We start from the raw sequence: 14,907 nt of genomic DNA on the forward strand, positions 1-14,907 counted from the left end.
AACTTTAGGGGAAAACCTTAGAATATGAAAATACTGTTTGTAATACTGTTATTTATAATGTGGTAGGCATATGTGTATGCAAATATGTATGCAAAAGCATACCTCCAACAAAACGATTTCAAAGTCCTTTGCAAGCTGCACTGTGTGTGACCACAGTGGAAGGAAACCAGCTTGGGGACAGGCCCAGAGTGTGCAACACCCTCCATGTAGCCAGAGGCTGGAAAAAGATACTTTCAGCCATCACCACAAAAAGGAGTGCTTTCCTAGAAAGGGTCTGTGAATGCTCTGGTATCCATGGGGAGCAGTCAGGGTTTGCAGGTTTGTGTGGCTATTGCTATAAGGCTCCCTCTGTATACATGACCCCACCAGCACGTGCCCAAGTGCTGACAGTGTAATCACATATGACCAGAGGTTTAATGTAACCTCTGGGTTGGCTGGCATTTTCAGCAATGAACTGGGATCTAGGTGACCCAGTGTCACTGAAAACCAGTGACTTCCTTGGACAACCCGTTCGAGCGTCTCGCCACCCTCACAGGAAAGAATTTCTTCCTGATATCTAATCTAAACCTGCCCTCTTTCAGCTTAAAGCCATTTCCCCTTGTTCTGTCACTACCTGCCTTTGCAAAATGTCCCTCCCCAGCCTTCCTGTAGCCCCTTCAGGTACTAGAAGGCCACTATAAGGTCTCTTCAGAGCCTGCTCTCCTCCAGGCTGAACAGCCCCAACTCTCTCAGCCTGTCCTCACAGGAGAGGTGCTCCAGCCCTCGGATCATCCTCGTGGCCTCCTCTGAACTCGCTCCAGTAGGTCCATGTCCTTCTTATGTTGGGGGCCCCAGAACTGGACGCAGTACTCCAGGTGGGGCCTCACGAGAGTGGAGTACCATGCTTCACTTTGTACAGCCCAGGGTACGGTTGGCCTTGGCTGGGAGTGAACATTGCCGACTCAGTGTCTAGATACCAGCTGGATATCTAGATGCTGAACTCAGGCCTGATTCAGCTTGCTTGTGGACTAAGATGTGGGTAAACTTCAAATTTTGATAAATGGTCTCATTCCTCTGTGAGAGAGCAGTTTTATGTGGTTTTGGCAATCAGAAATCCTTGTTGCTGTGATGCAACGTGCAGTGAGCACATCTGTGCTGCCCGTGTACACCAGCCTTGCTCCTTCACCGGCAGCTTCGGTGGGTAAAGAATTTTGAGGACTTTTCTGAAGGTCATATTTCAGGATTTTGAAAGTCTATGGCCAGTTAGCACTGACATTTTCTTAGGCTTGAATCAAAAGCCTGTGTATGGTATAAATATTCACAATTTATATTACTGATGGGGTTCCTCCTGTGCTGTGCAGAAGTGGGGAGTGAGACCCCAACACCCACTGCAGCCTCCCTCCCTCCTCTTCCAGATGAGAAATGGGAGCTCGATCCTGGAGCAGGCAGAAAACAGAAATGTGGTTTGCCGGAGGGTGGTGCCTTGGGTGGAGGAACTGGGGAAATTTGCCTTCCCCTGTAAGGAGGCTGCCTCCACGGCATTGCTTCAGGGTGGAGGTGTTTGCTGCAGGCAAGCTAGGGCAGGAGAGATGGCAGCTTGCAGTCATGCTATTCACAGCAGCAAATTTCGAAGTACACAATTAGTCAGCAAACAGGCCTTTAAAGCCCTTCTTCCTAGTGTATCAAAGCTGGTGTGAAGGTACCATAGGTCTCCACTTCCACCGATGATAAAAGCCTCTTTTCCTCTCAGTACAGAATTCCCAGCTGGATTATAACCTGTCACAAACCACTTCACTTTCCATGGACATTTATTTTTGAAGTTTATCTGGTCAATCTTTTTAATATGTGGTCAATCTTTAACAAATTAAAAAGAAAAAACTTGGCAAAATTGCAAGCTAATGGCCAGTCCATAGATGACTATGGTCTGGTCTGGCTCTTTTTACAGTCTCAGTAGAAATCTGCCTTTTCTCGAGCAAGCACTGAATGGATAAATTCTGCACATGGATGTGATGGCATGACCGTGCACCTCCCACTTGGTCACCAGAATGTGGACATGTTGATATAACCACTTGGTAATTTGCACAAAACCCCGCCTGTATTTGTGTAGCCAAAAAAAGATCAAGCTGCAGCTCAGAAAACTTGTTCCTCAATCTAGATTTTTAGAATTACTGTAGAGATGTTTCCTTTGCAATTCATACAGATTGAGCAATGGCATTAGTTTCTAAATGGGAAAATCTAAAGCTTTTTACAGAGCCTGGAAACTCAACCAGTGGTAACACAGGCAGGATCAGCAAAATCAGCAGCATGGTTAGATAAGCATCTTTTGACTCACATCACTTAAAGCAAAACTGGTTTTAGTCAATTAATAGTACTGTGCTTTAATAATTGTTGCATAGTTTGTCTATCCTTATGAGACCAGCACCACAATTTCTGGGAATGCCTGTTCATTTGCTAAAGCCAAAGGATGTTTGTGAACTTACTGGAACTACACGTTTGTTGTGCAACAAGGCTCATGGAACATAGAAGGAGGCAGGCAGAGCTCAAACGATGCAACTAACAAAGAATAAAATTTTCTTTAAAAACTAATAAACATACATGACCCAGATCTCCCGAGTTCTTTCCTCTGTTCATTTCATGTACTCAGTACCACCCAAAAAGCTGTACTGGAGTTCTAATTTTGGGCTTCTAGTTTTGAGGCTTCTCCCAAATACAAATCATATCTTGGGTTGATGAATCTTTCTGTGCATGAACTGCTTCTCAGTTTCTCATTTTTTTCCCTTTGACTTTCATAATGAAAATAATAAAAGACTGGAAAAGATTGCTTGACTCATGGAGTCTCATCTCGTTAGCTATTTCTATACTGCTAAATAAAAAGAGATTGAGACCATTTCTGTCTTTGTGACCAAATGGTGCAGACTGACTTTACCTTCACACCTTCACCTGCTTAAAGCTCAATGATGAATTATCCTTCTGGCTTTCTTTACATGGCAGTGCAGATTTACCTACCAAGTTTGTACCATCTCTGGCAGTGTCTCACAGTCACAGGTAGCAGTGGAATAAATGGCAGGTTTCAAAGTGCCCACCAAAAACCGAGTCTGTAGGCCATGGTCAATAGATCACGAAACACCTTCCCAGTTCCCTGGCAACAAACTTATGATCTGAAGGAAAAGATCCAAATGCACAGCTACGATAAACACATGCTAAGAGCAGGAGAAGGTGCCAAGGAAGGAGACTGTACCCCATGTTTGAAGGAGGCACAGCCCCAAAGCTGAAGGTCCCTCCCAGCCTGATCTCCAAGAATTCAAAGCTGATTGATAGTGATTTTAACTGCACCTATGAGCAAGATATACTGACCAGGTAACAGAAGCTCCAGCCACCAGATCTGCATCCTGTCTCTAGTCATGATCAGCCTCTGGTGGACACAAAATAAACCTCCTTCTGGCCCCAAGGGGTGCCCAGTGACAGCTTAGATTGAGTAAATATAAACATAGCATAAATCAATGAATTATCTAGTGTTTTATACAAGCCCTCCCTTTTTCCCTTCCCTAACTAGGTGACAGTCATAACCAGAGAGAAGGAAATGAGGAGAAATGCTGAAAATCATGAATCAGCTGTTTGCCCAACTGTCCCTGATGAAATCCCTATTCCTAAGGGCCTTGTTCCATAAGCTGTCCCCCTTTTAGGCTTCAAACCCACACTGAGGTTATTTCCACGATGTCACTGAGATTGTCCTGTGAGCCAGGAACATGTTGAGGCATTGTTAGGGAAGGATTCCTACAAGAGAACCTGAAGTCTTGATTATTCAGTTAGATTATTTTTAATTACTTTATTCAAATAAGAACTATCACAGGGACCACTTGGGTTCCCTCTTGTAATGTGTGTGTGACTACTACCAATTTGACTAGCTGCTTGTTAGGGAGACCCACATTTTTGGTGTCCAAGAAGGGAAACACTAAAATTTCCACTGGCTTAGTCCATCAGTGAGCCCTTGTTCAGAGACAGTAAGATGCAATATGTACATATTTGCAAAAGTGTGCTATGCAGATAAGCATTGTGATGGACATCAAGTGGCTCAAAAATGGTGTGTTGTACTAGCAGAAATATCCTTTTACCTATATGAACAACTGTAGACAAATGCATTGCATAGTCATAAGAGAGTCTTGCAAGAATCCCTAGAAATATATAGCAGACCATTTTTGTGGCCACTATGCTCGCAAAAAGTCACTCCAATACCTAACATAGTTACGCAAGTGAATACCTTGTGTGTGTGGTAAACAACACAACGGATACCACCATCTTCAGATCATGATTTACTTAGTGCAGAATTTTTCAATTGCAAAACCATTCTAAGTCTCACTATACTAGATCTTATCTCGTTTAAATTTTATGTCCTTTACTGAGAATGCTTGTAGGTGAGAGCAGTAGCTCAATAGGTTGGGAGACGGCTGACACATCAGTTGGTTATTTCCCTGTTCCAGCGCACTGTGGCATAGCCAGAAGGGGTAGGACATTGGCTGTGACAGGTTCAGCTCTCCCATGCTCATTCATACCTGAGACAAGATCTGCAGATCTTGTATAAGCACTGACATTATCAGCTAATCTGCAAAAATGATTTTAAAGGATTATAGTGGCTTATTAGGTTTTGTTGCTGAAGGCTGACTTCTCACAGTTAGGCGTCCCGTTCCATGCATGTGATCTAGTGTAGTCCCTGAAAACCTCAGCAACTCATCCAAGTTAGTCATTGGAGTTTTTTTGGTAGTTAGTGGAAAGAGAGTGGGACATCTCCAGAGATTAGCAAAATGCATTTCCAAAAGAAGCTGGGTGAAATGCCCTTTGGAAATGCTTCTCTTCATTCTCAGGGGAAACCTGGGCCATTGACATAGACCAGACACTGGGATTTGAGGCAATGAATGCTGAAGGAGGTAAATGTCTCCCAGAGGGATTATTGTTGTCAGCTGGCTGTGAGCCATAAAATCTGTAGTGCTGAAGATCCCTTTCTGTTAATATTTGTAAGGTATATATGTGCTGTACCTCACTTTGCAGTTTCAACAATCCAGGGAATACAGCTATTACTTAAAATGCACCATTGCACAGGCTAACGCCAAACACTGAAAACTAAAAGGCAAAATCAACAGGTAACACAATTTATCTCCTTGTACTTTGACACCTTCTCTTATTAGGTAATGTTGACTCTAGCCCAGGTCTAAGCAGAGGTAAATGACCAAGCAGCCATACCCTCTTCAAAATGTAGCCCTTTGGCTAATTTGATAAAGTGTAATGAGCTTGAGAAAACAATTGGTAAAGTGTAATGAGCTTGTGAAAACAAAAGCACTAGAAATAATTCAAAGTAAGGGACAAGCTCAGTCAGAACAAGGTGATATTCTGCAAGTCCCCCCCCTCTCTCATCTTCTGAAGGGGAGCACAGCTGCTCAGCACCAACACGGGATGAGTTAAAAAGTCACCCAGAGAGAAGCCGTTCTCTTGTCTCACTCCCTCCTGGCAGCTGCTCCAAGGGAAGCTTGGCAGCTCATGTAATAAATTAATGAGGTTTACTGGGGTCACATAGGTGAAGTGAAAACCACTGATGAAACAGTTGATGGAGTTGTTAGAATTTTTCTTGTTTTTCTCTTTATACAGACTTTGTTTCAGACTGGTCTCCTTTGCATGATGCCTCTATCCATGGGCGTCTGCTTACTCTGAAGAAACTCATCAAACAGGTACCCCTCTGCTGGGTTCATACGATCTCTGCTGGGTTTGTTCAGTTGTTGAATACAGTCTGTGCTTTACTGTGCAACTTACTCTATAACTCCAGGGTTGGCCAGAATGCAGTGAAATCTTTGTGTAACAGAATATTTTTTTTTTTTTCTACAAGTAGTTCCTCACCTAGCGCAAGCTCCGTGCACTAAGCTGATGTTGTTTCAAAATATCCTGCTTCCTACTTTAATTCCAGTGCAGATGGTGTGATCCCAGTTGCTGGGATCTCCAGGTGGCTGTGGGATTCCTTTTGTAGCTCCCATGCCTGCAAGCAGCATTCGGTGCCCTGGGTTGGGGGCAGCTCTGGACTCAGGCAAGGCTCTGGTTGAGGCTTCAATTCAGCCACCCACACATCTTTTTCTGAAGTGCTTGAGGGTATCTGGGACCCTTGCTCTTGCTGCAGAAGGGCTTGGCTATGGAGAAGTTATTTCTGAACCTCACTGCTCCATTTGAGACTCTTCCAGCTTAACCTTCTGGAGCATCAAGATTACTAGAAGCAAAAGATCCTGTACAATCAAGCCAATGGTTTCTAGTGCAGGGGCTGGATTTCCGTCAGAGTGTGCTTTGCTGCAAAGAGCAGAAAACAGCTCAAAAGCATTTCAGGATTTGATCCAGTCAAACAACTGCAGACCCAGTGGGCAGGAGGTCAGAAGTCTTGAGCAGTGATGTAAAAACGCAGCACTCACCACCCTGCCAAGAACTCTAGTAGCAATTTTTCATCTTTTTTTTTTTTTTTTTTTTTTTTTTAATTTCAGATTTTGCTATTTGTGGTGTCATAGAAATAAAATCATGCTGAGTTCTGAATTGTCCCATTGGACAGTCCACTGCCTACAGCTTTCCGCACTGATTAGCGGTGTGTAAAGGCATGATCTCTGGTATGCTGTGCCAGCATCCACTCCAGCCAGAGCACCACAGCCTCTTTCTCTACTTACCTACTGAGTTGAGGAAGGTCTGATTACATAAAGCTTTAAAGCTTTTTTGCTTGTATGAGGGGTTTGGTAGTTGGTTGTAATATTTTCCATTATTTCATCAGGGGAGTGATGTTAATCTTGTTACAGCAGACCAGGTGTCTCCTCTCCATGAAGCCTGCCTAGGGGGTCATGCAGCTTGTGCCAGTGTCCTATTAAAACATGGTGCTCAGGTAAGTACATGATGGACAGACCGTTATCTCTAGCATTAGTATGTTGTATTATCACAATTTAGTGTTAGGTGATGTACTATTTCTTGTCAGCATATCCCTTGATTTATCCACTGTAATTAGCTCTGTTTAAGGTACATACAGTATAAAATGAACTTCTTAATAAAGTAATCAAAAAAGCACAGATTTAAAAAACAGTTATTGTTCTTTAGATGAAGGTGCAATGTTCTCATCATTTACTGAAAGAATAAAGAGAAGCTCCTCTTGCAAAGGGTTTATGATCTTGCAACAGTAAAGAGTGTATTTTATTTTCTGCACACACTAATCTCATTGGTGTCAATAAGCAGAGTCTTAAGTGGAGGTGTAGAACTGTTAGAATCAACTGGCAATAAAACAGAAACAACATGCAAGTAAAGTGGTGAAACAGGTGTGTCTTATGGCCTCTGCTTTTCAAGCTAATCTCGATATTACAGTGAATAAGAAAACTACCTCCTTATGCATATATTACATTTCAGTTTAAAATTTTTGAGAAAGGGTAAGGCTACACAGTTTCAGCTAAAAATGGACTGTTTCAGCAGATGGTTACAGGCAGGTGTGTTTCAGATGAGATAACTGAGAAATAGGCACACATTTAACTTGGTAACTTGATAACTCCCAAGAGACCCTGGAGCGGCAGTGGTTAAAAATTGTTTTGCAAGAGGAGAGACTTGGGGGCAATTTTCAAAAATATTTTTTAATGATCTTTTTAATAAAAAGTTGTAATCTTCAGAAGCAGTAGGCAGTTTTTGCAAGGAATTAAATAAAAAGTACTGAGAACCGTACTTTCTGTTGAGAAACTGGATAATTTTCATCAATTTTGAAATACTGAGAAGACAAAACAAAAACCTGATTGTGTTTTCTTTCCTCCAGGTGAATGGAGTTACTGTCGACTGGCACACTCCGTTGTTCAGTGCTTGTGTCAGTGGCAGTGTGGCTTGCTTGAATTTATTGCTGCAGCACGGAGCCAGCCTCCACCCACCCTGTGACTTGGCATCCCCCATCCATGAAGCTGCTAAGAGAGGTAACTCCAAGGGCATCAGCACTCCTTTCCCTGTTAGTGGCAATGGGTTGGGTAGAAAAGAGACATAAGGATTGTTTTCTTGATTTGGGTCATGTGAAAAACCTTCCCAGTTGGTCTCATCATGAGTGGTGCAGTTTCCCCCACTGCTTGTGTTCACTGAGGGCAGCTGGGCTGGGCTGTGATGTGGTGACACCTGAAAGGGGTTGCGTTGTCCAAATCAGCTGATGACAATGTGGACATCTGAGGGAGTCATCTGGCTGTCTTCAAAAGCAGTGGAAAAGAACACTGCCTGATTCATCTCATCTTTGGTAGACATCTGAAATAAGTCAGATAAAATGCGAGGGCTTTAGCCTGTTTTGCTGACCATGTCTTTGCAGCTCCTGTTTTCCAGGCTGGAAACACTGGAGTGCGTATTATACTACCATCTCTTGACAAAACATTGAATTTTTGCCAAATTACATGACTGCAATAGAGAATCTGGACTACTGAAAAATGCCTGATCTCTGTGAGTTGACTCTTCTGTTATCCCTTTTAAGGTCATGTGCAATGTGTCGAATTCCTCGCGTCCCATGGGGTAAATATAGATCACAACATCATGCATCTGGGTACTCCGCTTTATGTAGCTTGTGAGAACCAGCAAGTGAACTGTGCCAAGAAGCTGCTTGAGTCAGGTAAAAAGAAAAATAAAAGATGGGGTACTTTCATGTCCTGTAACATCTATCTTTGGATTCTCTTTGCATCAAAGATTTAGATGAGCTCCTGCTCTGAGACCTGGAGATGTTTTGCTTTTAATGGCAGCCCTGGGTTAAATGGGGTAGCAGGGTAACCAGAGTCATCTTGACCTAGGAACTCAGCTTTACAGCTCCCAACAAAATGGTGGGTGTTCCTGAATTTCTTACGGCCAGTGGTGCCTAGAACAAAGAGCATCCTTTCCACTTTCTCTGTGTGTGATGCTGCAGTTATTTGAAGTGGGCAGGAAAAAATTTCCTTTTTTTCTTTTCTTCCCTTTTTACTCAATCATTTTTACATAGTATTTCTGCAAATATGTTTTATTACCCACCAAGTTCATAAAAAGTTTGAAACATTTCCAACACACAAAAATGTTCAGCACTATATTCTTTGCCCCAAACAAACCTAGAACTCTAAGAATTTGGATAATCATACAAGACCATATTTTTTTTTTGGTTATCTATAGTAGTGCATCTCTTCTAACCAAAGGGGGCATATAACCTAAAGTAGTCACATAGCTAGTACAAAAACGATGGACCAACAAAGCCATTTTGAAAAAAAAAAATCAAAAACCCTCTAGATTGCCTTGTGCACTATTTAGCATATTTTTACTTGATGAAATAAAATACAGTCTATAACCTAAACATTAAATGTTTGGCTATTATTTTCTGTTTTCTGACCTTTTGGGGTTTGCTGCCTTCTATGCATGAGAAAGTGTACTGTAAAAACATTGTAAATAGTTTGAAATTGGTTCTGCAACTCACTCTTGTGTTTTAGGGGACATTAGCTCAGGATAATGGATGGGGAAGCATGCATCACAGTGTTTGCTTATATCCTCCTCCACCAAGGACCTCCAGAACTTTTCCATTTTCACAGATGATTGGTCATTTGAAAATCCCACCGGCTTAAGACTCCGGTTCAGAGCAGGTTGAAATCCTGTATGTATTTTAAGGGAATTGGGCACTGGGATGGGGAGCAAAGGTGGGCCATAGGTAGAGTTACAACTTTGTCCTGCTTCAAGGTATCCAAGGACTGGACTGTGGATGAAGGACGTCCTAATGCACCATTCCCCTGGGATCATTTACTTTGTGACAACCCCACTGATCCCTAACCAGTGCAAGTTGTGCGTGTGAAAATTGTGGTATCAAGCCCAAATGCAAGGAAATCCACCTCTGGGTGGATGCTACAGCATTTATGGATTAGTCAGAACTAGTAGCTAGTGCAGTAAGTGGAAATAGGCTACTGTCTAGTCATTATTCTTTGTCACCTCTTTGTGCTCAGGAGCAAACGTGAACAGTGGCAAAGGGCTGGACTCTCCTCTGCATGCGGCTGCCAGGAATTGCAGTGCAGAGCTGGTGACGCTGCTGATTGACTTTGGAGCGGACATTTGGGTGAAGAATGCTGAAAGCAAGAGGCCAATGGAGCTGGTCCCACCCAGCAGCCCTGTGGGACAACTATTCCTGCAGAAAGAAGGTGCCCCTTAGCACTTATTTTATTCATTCACTCGGGATTTGTTAGGGAAAACATATACAACCTGCTGCAAAAAGGCTATGCTGTTCCATGCTACGAGTACTACAATGCTGAGGATAGCTAAGCTTATTTCCATTTTCTGATACATGGACACTACCTGTATCCTCTACCATCAGAATATAGTAGCATGCTAATAGCAATAATGGTAACAACAGTGACCCATCTATCAACCTCCAGGTTGTGAATCTACTTCATCAAGGAGTAATCATACGGAGCTTGCAGTATAATGCAAAATAGAGTTTAAGGTGAAAAAAGGAAGCAAAATGCTCCTTAGAAATTAATGGTAGCTTTTTCTGATTACCTAAAGCACTGAAGTCAGTGAGAGTCTCTCAGTTCCCTTGTGTCTGAGGCAGGATTAGACCCAGCAGTGTTGTCTGGAACATGCTGACAAATGCAGGCAAAAAATTACCTTAGTTGGGTGTTGAGGTTACATGGTGAGCATTAGGACTGGGATCTTTGCTTTTACAGAATCCTGAGGTGTGTGCCATATACCAGTCTAAACATAAGTGCAAAATTGCAATGAGAAAATTTTTAATGTAAGTGATATTGTAAAAAAAAAAAAAAAAAATTGAAACAATGATCTTCTAATTCTTTGTTCTTTACTTTTATTGTTTGGACAAGATCATAGAATGGTTTGGGTTGGAAGGGACCTTAAAGATCATCTAGTTCCAACCCCCCTGCCATGAGCAGGGACACCTTCCACTAGACCAGGTTGCTCAAAGCCTCATCCAGCCTGGCCTTCAACACTTCCAGGGAGGGGGCATCCACAGCTTCTCTGGGCAACCTGTTCCAGTGTCTGACCACCTTCACAGTGAAGAATTTCTTCCTCATATCTAATCTAAACCTACCCTCTTTCAGTTTAGAGCTATTACCCCTTGTTCTATCACTACCTGCCCTTGTAAAAAGTCTCTCCCCAGCTTTCCTGGAGGCCCCTTCAGGTAGTGGAAGGCTATAAGATCTCCCTGGAGCCTTCTCTTTTCCAGGCTGAACAGCCCCAACTCTCTCAGCCTGTCCTCACAGGAGAGGTGCTCCAGCCCTCAGATTGTCCTTGTGGCCCCCTCTGGACTTGTTCTAACAGGTCCATGTCTTTCTTGTGTTGGGGGCTCCAGAACTGGACACAGTACTCCAGGTGGGGCCTTATGAGAGCAGAGTAGAGGGGCAGAATCACCTCCCTCGACCTGCTGGACACACTTCTCTTGATGCAGCCCAGGATATGGTTATTGGCCTTCTGGGCTGCAAATGCACATTGCTGGCTCATGTTGAGCTTCTCATCCACCACCACTCCCAAGTCCTTCACTCCAGAGCTGGTCAAAAGCTATTCAACGCCCAGCCTGTATTTATGTTTGGGATTGCCCCGACCCAGGTGCAGGACCTTGCACTTGGCCTTGTTGAACTTCATGAGGTTAGCACAGGTCGCCCTCTCAAGCCTGTCAAGGTCTCTCTGGATGGCATCCCATCCCTCCAGCATGTCAACTGCACCACACAGCTTGACTGTCATCGGCAAACTTGCTGAGGGTGTAGATCTTAAGATCTTACGTAGGTGCCAAAATATCTTTAAAACAAAAGATTCTCTATTAGTTTTTTGTGGAGATTAAGGAAAATTGCACAAGAATTATGTATATATATATATATACACAGATGCATATTTATAAACTAGGTTTTTCTTGAAAGGCCATCATTATGTGCTGAGTAATCCATCAATATGAAACTACAGGCTTAACCCTTAGGAAGAGCTTGTACCTGTAAATGAAATATTTCCAGATCCATTTTACTTTAATGGCCATAAATAATGAATTATGGAGAGAAATCTTACCAATTTTCAAGAAAATTAGAATAAGGTCTCTCATATCTAATCGTTGGCGTACTGATGTTCTTCTTTAGATATTCTCAGTCATGTTTTCATAATTTTAAACAAGTTGCTGATTATGTGGATCAGGACTTTATTATTCCAGTTACATGTTGATATAATTGTTGTCATGAATAGATTTACACCAAGGTAAAACTTGAAAAATAAAGTGATGAATCAGGTCCTGATGAAATAGTAACATGAAAATAATAGCATGAAAACAACTGTTATGCTTGTTATGTATGAGCAATGGGTATTTGGTTTCACAGCCTAATCTATGGTGCACAGAGTGGTGATCTTTTTGAGCTACAATCCCTGCTGCGTTAGACTCCTGACTCCTGTGGCACCACATGTGTCCTGTTTATTTGAGATAGAAAACCGTTCCAGGCACACCCTGTGGAGCCAGCCTGAGAAGCGCTGCTTGGGTTGAGCTGACAGCTTGGGCAGTAAGGAACTTTTCTAAGTGAAATTCAGCAATTGAAATCAGAATTTATAAATGCCTGAAGGGCACTTTGCTGCTGAATAGTTTTTTTCTGATATTCTCCAGCATGTTCTTCTGAGTAGGGTCATGCCTGATGGGCAGATAATGTCTAATTTCTTTGGCCAGCTGAACAGTTGCAACCTGGGGGAGCAGTGTAAACATTACCCCTCTGGTTTCATGGGGAGATTGGCAATGTGCTGAGGGGATCAGAGTCGCCCTGCCAGTCCCATGGCCCCTCAGCAATATCACAGTTGAGCTGCTGCTCTCCTGCCCTGCTCCCATACATGGCTCCTCTCCCCCAACTCTGAAGATGCTGTGGGGCAGCCGCCCCACACCCATGGCCAGGGCAGGCTGGAGGGAGTGTGTTTTTCCACGAGAGATGAGTTGGTGAGTGTGGTGACCCAGAGTCACCCTAGGACTAGCCCAGAGCAGGTGTAGTACATGTGGTGGTCTCCCCTCCCAGGTTTTCACCCCTCTGCTGGACCACTGCATACCCTGCTGGTGCTTCAGGGAGAGTCCTACCTGTGGGTGGGAGAATTAGCTAGCAATCCAAAAATGTACTTTTTTCTTTGAAGAGTATACTTGTAGTTGCTAAATATTTTTCAGCATAGTGACACTGCTCGTGTTGTTTTGAGAAGTCTTTAAATTTTGAGGTTTTGGTTGTTCTTTTTTTGTTGTTGTTTTGGATTTTTTTTTTTTTTTTTTTAATGGAAGCTTTTTTAAATGAGATGTTTACAGGCAGGCCATTTATCTGTGAGATCAGAGTAGCCAAACACACATGCAGTGTGATACTGCAATAGCCAGTGTCAATTGCCACGTATCAGCTTGCCTTGTTGTCTTGTACACAGGCATAGGGTAAATCATCCGCTGATTCCTAGCAGGAGGGTGCAGCCCTTTGCACAGCCCTTCAGATATTGCAGCGGTCTTCAGCCTTGCAGAGCTGCTGGAAACCTGGTGGCCTGCGTGAGGCAAGACTCAAAAGCTGATTAAAGCTGCTGTCTCACCACACTTTTGCTGCAGCCCCCGTTCCTTCTGGCTGCACTTCACTCCTCCACCAGCACTAGCATTTCAGCTCTCTGGTGACCACACACCTACCCGCCCAGCCTTCAGGCACAGCTGGTGGCACCAAAACTGTCCCCTCCCAACTCACTTTACCTCCCTCTCACTTTCTACAGTGTCTCTTCTCATCTCTTCCCCACTCCCAGCACCTGACCCCTATGTCCACACTCACTGTTCTCTCTGCTTTGCCCTTCTTCTCTGCCCTCCCATAGACCCCCTGACAACCACCATGCTTGTCACCCCTGCGTGCTGCACACTGAGGCACAAATGACATGCTGGGGGGCTGAACGTTGAAAGGTGCTGCAGTCAAAAGCACTGCACAGGATCTACCTCTTCCTGAAAAGGACAAGACCTCCAAGTAAGCGTATAATGCCATTGTACTTAAGGAATAAAAAAAGCACTACAGATTCTTCATCAGGGCTTGCATTTATCAGCATGAGACCAATTAATCTGGAAGGTGTAAGCAAAGGCTTATGTAGTATTTCTTTTGCTATGTGTTTGTCACTATTATGAAATATATTTCAAGAAAGTAGTGGGCTGCAAACTTGGATCTCACTGGGAGAGTGAGGGGGAAAGGATTTTGAAGGAAGCATTGATCATCCTAAACAACACAAACCATGTCACACTCATGCAGCTTAAAAGGGACAGACTGATACTGCTAATGATAATTGCACTCCCTGTGTAATGACAGGGAGTGACAAGGCCTGAACTTAATTGCAGCTGGGCTGATGTCCTTTGGTGGGCACAGGTCTGGCTTTTCACTGCTGAGCTTCCCAGGGGCCACGCAGCCTCTGCATGGGCTGGGTTGCAGGAGGTGGGGGGAGTGGTGGTGCACAGCTGCTGTTTCAGCTTTACGATTATGAGGTGATAAAGCCACGTGTAACCTCTTCCCCGGCTCTTTCTCCAGGGCCACTGTCCTTGATGCAATTGTGCCGCTTGTGCATCAGGAGGTGCTTTGGACACAAGCAGCATCAAAAAATAACTGGACTTCTCCTCCCAGACGAACTGAAACATTTCCTGCTTCACGTTTAAGCGTTTGATGTTCAAAATGGTGCCTTTAATAACACAGCAAGGTTTGTTGAGGAAAGATTATTTTGTCATAAGTAGAATTGCCAATGCCTGTAATGTTAATTTATGGTAGTTGCTGGTCCCTGGTAAAGCCCTGGCTCTGAGAAGCACAGGACTGACCAACTCGTTCATTCCTCACTGCCACCATCCTGGGCAAATCCATCATTTGGAAAAGAACAATTCTGCATGGTTGCATGGTGAAGCTTGAAAATGTGACTCAAGAGCCCCTAGAAAGTGTAGAAAATGAGCATAGCATTTTAAAA

The 14,907-nt window shown here is 43.5% G+C and overlaps 1 protein-coding gene across 1 annotated transcript; it reads left to right on the plus strand.

The window, feature by feature from the left end:
* Positions 1-4,838: 4,838 nt before the first annotated feature.
* Positions 4,839-14,657, plus strand: ASB9 (ankyrin repeat and SOCS box containing 9; the record flags this gene model as incomplete). The annotated part of the gene is made up of 7 exons (XM_010176482.1): positions 4,839-4,901; positions 5,617-5,696; positions 6,767-6,874; positions 7,781-7,931; positions 8,468-8,602; positions 9,942-10,133; positions 14,484-14,657. Coding segments are annotated over 7 exons (854 nt in total), but the record flags the coding sequence as incomplete, so codon positions are not given.
* Between the last annotated feature and the right edge of the window lie 250 nt (positions 14,658-14,907).

Source organism: Antrostomus carolinensis, unplaced genomic scaffold, assembly GCF_000700745.2.
Source record: "Antrostomus carolinensis isolate BGI_N321 unplaced genomic scaffold, ASM70074v2 scaffold44759, whole genome shotgun sequence".
Taxonomy (NCBI): domain Eukaryota; kingdom Metazoa; phylum Chordata; class Aves; order Caprimulgiformes; family Caprimulgidae; genus Antrostomus; species Antrostomus carolinensis.